At 33.9% G+C, this 7330-nt stretch overlaps 1 protein-coding gene across 2 annotated transcripts; it reads left to right on the top strand.

Annotated features, from left to right (window-relative positions):
- The first annotated feature begins 3416 nt into the window (after window positions 1-3416).
- On the top strand, window positions 3417-6062 carry LOC112008720 (polyphenol oxidase, chloroplastic). Of its 2 annotated transcripts, none has more exons than XM_024041053.2 (2): window positions 3417-4603; window positions 5179-6062. In XM_024041053.2, the coding sequence occupies exons 1-2, from the start codon at window positions 3532-3534 to the stop codon at window positions 5913-5915; spliced, it is 1809 nt and encodes a 602-aa protein (XP_023896821.1). In that variant the 5' UTR covers window positions 3417-3531; the 3' UTR covers window positions 5916-6062. The 2 variants fall into 2 exon arrangements, with proteins under 2 accessions (XP_023896821.1, XP_023896826.1); XM_024041058.2 differs by having other exon boundaries at window positions 3422-4603; window positions 5182-6062.
- The last annotated feature ends 1268 nt before the right edge of the window (window positions 6063-7330 follow it).

Raw genomic sequence — 7330 nt, forward strand, 5'->3', positions numbered from 1 at the left:
AATCACCTGCATAAACCCAATTTTATCTAGACTAACTGATCAAAAGCTAAAATAAAATGGACAAGACCCAAGCATCACATAAAATCTGAAGGCATGGGATGTTGAATTGAGAAAACATTTGAACAAATCAAGAAAAGGCAGAACACTCCTCATTTGTGAATTCTTGTTGTCCTTCACGGAGAGGGCCACCAACACAATTTTGAGAACTTTTTGAGTGTAGCTGGTCATCTTATGGAAGCAAAGTCACATGCTAAATTGTGACTGTTATAATATAGAGTATATCACAAAATGTTGGACTGAGAATTTTATTTAATATGGGTTGGGCTTCACTTGTTATATGATGAGACCATTGTTTACTTTTCAAAGATCCTTTATAATACTTGAGCAAATAAAATAAATCCTTTGCACTATATATATATATATATATATTTTGGGTGGCTCATGCAGGATTAGTTCAATGTTAGATCCACTAGTCCCAACTCCCAAGTGAGCCCCATAACCCATGTATTTGATATAGAAATATAAAATAACATAGCATGAGATATGTGTTTTTTTTTTTTTTTTTTGATGCAATAGCATGAGATATGTGTAAGTGTACTGAATGTACTGGATTGTACTACCAAATCTCCATGTACTCTTTTAAGTTATAACACTTGTACTGCCTGTACCAAAAATGTGTTGCTCTATATCTTAACTCTTCAAGTTCAGCCTATAGTTATAGGGCATGCATGACAGTTAATTTTTTTTTTCGTCTAGATGATAACAGAGCCCTTCTTCTAAGTTGTCCAATTATATAAGGTCCATGTTCTCTTCTTCTTCTTCTTCACATATCTGCTCAATTTTATAATTTCTAACTCCTCAATGTCTCAGCTATATGCTTCTGAAGGTAATACTTTAATTTGTTAATTGCATCATATATATATATATATATATACCACATCCGTATCTTTACATGTTTCTTATGTAGATTGTAGATCAAATTAACCGCAATATTGCTTTGCTTTGATGGTGTTTTGTCTTCTTTTTTTCCCAAAACTTTTCCCTTCCTTCAACATTCTAGTGCAAGGCATGCCTAAAAACATGAGCACATTAACATGTGCCAAAGCATAGCACTACCACTTTTTAGTTGGTAAAGTGTTATGTTGTCATACATAGGGTTTAGGATCGAATTCTTATTACACCAAATCATGTAGGTGTTAGGGAAGAAAAATGGCTTCCTTCCGATGTGTGGTCCATAAACTTAACTCTTGATTTTTTCTATAATAGATAAAATTTCGAGCTCATCTTAAAAGGAGTATCCAATCTTCAAGGTAACGAAAGATATTCATAAAGTCACACCTCTTCTCACTACTAGCTGTGTATAATATTTAATTCATATTATACATAAACATGTCCTATATCATAGTTTATATTATTCTTTATTTAGTAAAGTCTTTTGATGTCTCAGATTATTCAAATCTCTTGTACCTCAAGGGAGGGGAAGCTGTTGTAATTGGCTCATATTTGAAATTTTAATTTTTTTTGTTGAGAAAAGGCTCATATTTGATAGTGGGCCACTAAGTTGAGGGCTTTAAGTTATGATGCAAAGGAGTAGAGTAGGCGAGTGAAACTGCACATAGATACACTACTAGACCAAGTAAACAAATTATTTTACAACAAAAGGCCAATTCAAACATAGGGAAAAGCTAACAATCTCGTGGTGCAATTTGTAAACCTATGCAACCGATTTTTATTTTTTTATTTTCCTTCTAATAACAATTGTGAACCCCTCCTTGTGGTGAATCCGTAATTGTACTCAAATGTAGCTCAAAAATTCAACCCTCAAGAAGCAAATTTGCATCCAAAATGATAACTTTCTGGTCCCGTAAGCAAACATTTACGGCGATGTTGAACGGGCAAACCTAGACAATGTTGTTTCTTTTTTTTTTCTTCATTGACAAAAGTAAGCATGATAGGATAATTATGATCGATTTTGGTACAATTTTTCCCCCTTATTGGATTGCTTCTCGAGACATTAATGGCCTTCCAACTTGCCGGTTCGATAATAGAGGTCGAGCCAAGTAGTCAAGACAAACACCGAACAAGAGGTCAAACAACGTGCCCATCAACTTTTGGCATTGAAAGTTAGATGAATGCTCATTTAACTCGTGAGGGGAAAGACTATAAATAAGATCCAAAAGAAAAGTCAATCAAGGTGGCTACTCCATCCATTATGCTTATCGAGAAAACTCGTTTTTTTTTTATTTTTTTTTTATTTTATTTTATTTTTTTTTTAAGCATAACTCCATATAGTAGTAGAGTTTTCTGAGAAGACTTCTTTCCTTTTTTTTATGGCCCATGCATTGAGGGGCCCATTCGTTTTGGCTTAAAAATTGAAGCACACATATGTAGAATCTAGTACCCCACATATCTTGTTTGGTAACAAGATAATAATACTTTAATTGCCAACTTACACCCACAAAATCTTTCAAGCAAATTTTTTTAAAAAAAACCACAAATATTGTTAATTATATATTTTTTTATATAATAGAGGGTAATGTACTAATGTTTCGTTCATTCCTTTAAGCTCTTAAATCTAGATAAAGGAATAATTTGCTGAGAAATTTTGGTTTTTATGCATCATTTTAGTTCAATTTTTTTTTAAATGATGTACATGTAATTTTATTGATATTTAGAGCAGATACCTTCTTTCATAACGTTATCACTAGTCTACGCTGCATATAGATTATTCTCTTCGAATATACTGATAATTTGCATAAGAACTGAGAAGTCAAGAATGACAATTTGACAATTCCACTTATATAACATTAACATGAGAAAAAAATAAAACAAACTGGGTTCTTGTTAGAACAAAATATTTCAATCCAGGTACGTCACGTGCCGTTGTGTGTATCAGGGTCTTTATTTATTTATTTATTTATTTGAGAAGATGTGTCATATGTGTGTATGGGTCTTTATGTGTTTATATTTATAAAGTTCGGATATTATATACTATTGGTTTTTTTGGCCATTTGTCGTACTGTAATAGGCCACTTAGATTTCACTAAGACTTCTTGGCCTTATCTCATTTTTACTCTCAGGGTTACATGTATGATGACATATTACTATCTCTATCTTCTCTTCTTTCATTATATCAATCTCTTTCTCTCACTCTCTCTCTTCATAGCCGCCTACCGACTTTAATTTTCAACCTTATGTGGATGGTAATAATAAATGCCCTCGATATAGTAGCTCGGATTCTAATGTCAACGAAAAATCTAATCCTCTTCGAAAGTTCCTCAATTAATCTCCACATGGTGGTTATTATTTTCATTATGGATGAATAATAATGGTGCAATAGACCCAACTAATTTGGCAACTTTTTTGCATCTTATAAAGACGACACATTGAATTTTTGTCAATTTTTCGGTTCAAATTTTACTATATACTAATAATTTGTACTCAAAATGTTGTGAAATTTGACACGTTTCTGTATATGTGACCCTATATATTGAGAATCTAGTCTTGCACAGTTCTCTCATAACCACAACCATGGCTTCTCTCTCACAACCATCCCTTACTACCACCACCAAGACCCACATTCCCCCTTCCTCTCTATCTCCATTCTTTCCCAAAAAAACCCAACTTTCTAAACTTCCAAAACGCAACCATCACCTTGCTCCTAGAGTAGTCTCATGCAAAGCCCAAAATGATGATCAAAATGGACAACAACGATCTCCTCTAGAAATGTTTGATAGGAGAGATGTGCTCATTGGCTTAGGAGGTCTCTATGGTGCTACAAATCTTTACAATGATGGCCCTTTTGCCTTGGCAGCTCCTGTGTCTGCCCCAGATCTAACAAAGTGTAGCAAAGCTGATTTACCAGCTGGAGCAAAACCAGTCAATTGTTGCCCACCATCATCCACTAAAATCATTGATTTTAAGCTACCTCCACAAAACTCACCCTTGCGTGTTAGACCCGCAGCTCATTTAGCTGACAAGGAATACATAGCCAAATACTCCAGAGCCATTAAGCTCATGAAAGCTTTACCAGCTGATGACCCAAGAAATTTCACACAACAAGCTAATGTTCATTGTGCTTATTGTGATGGTGCATATGACCAAGTTGGTTTCCCTGACCTTGAAGTCCAAGTTCACAACTCTTGGCTCTTCTATCCCTTCCATCGTTACTACTTATACTTCTATGAAAAAATCTTGGGAAAGTTGATTGATGACCCAACTTTTGCTTTGCCATTTTGGAACTGGGATTCACCTTCTGGCATGAAAATGCCAGCCATGTTTGCTGACCCCAAATCACCACTTTATGATACTTACCGCAATGCAAAGCACCAGCCACCGACCTTGCTTGACCTTGATTATAGTGGCACTGATGAATCAACAACAAGTCAAGACCAATTGTCTAGCAACCTCACCATCATGTATCGCCAAATGGTGTCAAATGGTAAGAATCCTAAGCTATTCTTTGGTGATGCTTACCGTGCTGGAAGTGATCCTGACCCGGGTGCTGGATCGATTGAGAACATTCCACATGGACCTATACACTTATGGTGCGGTGACACCACTCAGCCTAATCTTGAAGATATGGGCAACTTCTACTCAGCAGGTAGAAATAAATTAATTAGTGATAAATTACTGATTCTTTCGTAATTTTAGTCCATTAAGATATAGTGAGTTCAATCATTTTGATCATTATTCTTAATATCTAGCCTTTTAACAATCACGGTATGTTATGCATCTAATTTTTTTTATAAAAAAATGTACATATACTAGAATTCGGTCAATTTTTTCTGTATAAGTTTTACAAAATGGTGTATTATCAATAAAAAAATAAAAAATAAAATGACTTATTATATTATTTAAATTACAACAATCACATTCATATATTGTCAGCTATCATAGTAAAAATTAGGGTCTATTTGGAATCTGCTTATTTTGCTGAAATTAGAAACTTTTTGTTGGAAGTGTTGCAAATAAAGGTAAAAGTTAGCTGAAATAGTGCCGTGGGACTCATGAATAGTATCAAAAAATGCAATGAACCTCATAAATAGTAGCAAAAATAAACTGAATAGTAAAACAAGTTGATAAAAATAACTTTGGCTAAACATACACTTAGAATAGCTTTAACATTTTTCTTAGATATTATTAAGGGGAATTTAATCATTTGAATGTTATTCTTAGCAGGTAGAGATCCAATATTTTTCTCTCACCACTCCAATGTGGATAGAATGTGGACTATATGGAAAACATTAGGAGGGAAGAAACGATCTGATCCAAAAGACAAAGATTGGCTAAACACTACCTTTTTGTTCTACGATGAAAATGCACAGCCAGTTCGTGTTAAGGTTAAGGATTGCCTTGAGTCTACAAACCTGAACTATGTTTATCAAGATGTGGAAATTCCATGGCTAAAGTCTAAACCAACACCACGTAAATCAAAAACCAAGAAAGTAGCCAAGTTGTTTCAACTAGGAGGAGGTGTAGGTGTAGCACAAGCTGCTGAAACATCATCTTCGAGTGTTAAGTTCCCAGTTGTTTTGGACAAGGTAATAAGCACTGTGGTGTCTAGGCCTAAGAAAAAGAGAAGCAAGGATGAGAAGGAAGAAGAGGAGGAAGTGTTAGTGGTTGAAGGGATTCAGTTTGAGAGAGATTCGGCTGTGAAGTTTGATGTGTATATTAATGATGAGGATGACTCGCCTAGTAGACCAGACAAGACCGAGTTTGTTGGGAGCTTTGTGAATGTGCCTCATAGGCATAACCATACGAAGAAGATGAACACTTGCTTGAATCTTGGGATCACTGAGTTGTTGGAGGATTTGGACGCTGAAGATGATGATAGTGTGGTGGTGACCTTGGTGCCAAGGTTTGGCAAAGGGCTAGCCACAATTAGTGGAATCAAGATTGAGTTTGTTTCTTGAAATTGAATTTTCAACTATTTTTGTGTTGTTCTGCTGCTTTTTTTTTTTTTTTTTATCGAGCAATAGGGCATAACAACTTTCTGTTTTGCACTTTACCAAAAAAAAAAAAAATAATAATAATAATAATTAATAACATTTTGTTTTGCACTTTGTATATTTTACTACTTTTTTTAAGTCCCGCTGGTGTAATGAAGAAGAAAATCACACTTTCCTTAAATATTTGCGTAGGGCTTTTTGTGGTTATAAAATGATAGACAGAAAGAGGATAAGGAGAGATTGAAAAAAAGCTATTTTTCCGTGTTATTAACCATAGTGTGCGAGAGAGGTGAAAAAATAAAGTGTAAAGGTGAAATAGTAAAACTTTGAGGGTTACAAAAATTTTATTTAAAGTTTGAGATTAAAAGTGATTTTTACAACTTTTAATCTCAACAATTGATGTCTGTAAAGTGTAATAGTCCTGATTATTTCACAGGATTTCAATCCGAATAAGGTGTGCTGAGAAAAAGGAGAGGTTCATTGAACAGTTTCACTTGGATTTTTTTGCCAAAAATGCGAGGGAGAAATTATGGGAGGTTAACCTACGGTACCTACTAGTTTACCACCAAAGTGGACCACCACCAACAATCATAAAGTGAAAAGATAAAGCAAGATAAAGATAAATTTTATATTTGGGTACACCTAGGTGTAGTAGTATACTTTTATTTTGAAAATGACTCGTATGAAATTAAGTACACTTTTATGGGGAAAAAATGGTGTAATATCAAATATGTCATAAGCATTGAATAATTACAAAGATGAGATGCGTAAGCCAATAATAAAGTCAAAAGAGAAAACAATGGTAGAAATTTATTCACTCTTTTCCGTATATTTTTTCTAACTCGTTGACGTCAAAACTTATTCAAATTTAGTTCCTCAAAAAAAGAGAAAAAAACTTATTCAAATTTATTAATTGCTTTGAATTTTTTTGTTATAAATAATTTAATAATTCGTTTTTTCTTTCTTATATAATATATAATTAACACCTTTACTAAAGGATACGATTTAGGTATAAATTCTTAAGTGTTCTACATATTTTAAAATTTTCAATTAAATTTAAACAATCTGACTTAGAGAGGCCAGTAGTTGGTGAGACTTATCCTTGACAACAAATACCTCAAAGTCATAGCTAGGGCATGCTAATGGGTTTGGGTTTGACCCGACGAAGTTTAGATTAAAAATAGGTCATCATAAATTGGTTGCAAAAACAACGATTCTTAAGGTCCGTTTGGTAATGTTGTTCTAGTAACGTTTTTTAAGTGTTGTGAAAATACGTGTAGGTGAAAATACATGTTGTGTTGTTTAAACAACACAACCAAACAGGCCTTTAACTACCTAATCTTTTGAGGATCGCGCCAACCTAATATCATCCATATTTT

This window comes from Quercus suber, unplaced genomic scaffold (genome assembly GCF_002906115.3).
Source record: "Quercus suber isolate HL8 unplaced genomic scaffold, Cork oak 2.0 scaffold_11, whole genome shotgun sequence".
Lineage (NCBI taxonomy): Eukaryota > Viridiplantae > Streptophyta > Magnoliopsida > Fagales > Fagaceae > Quercus > Quercus suber.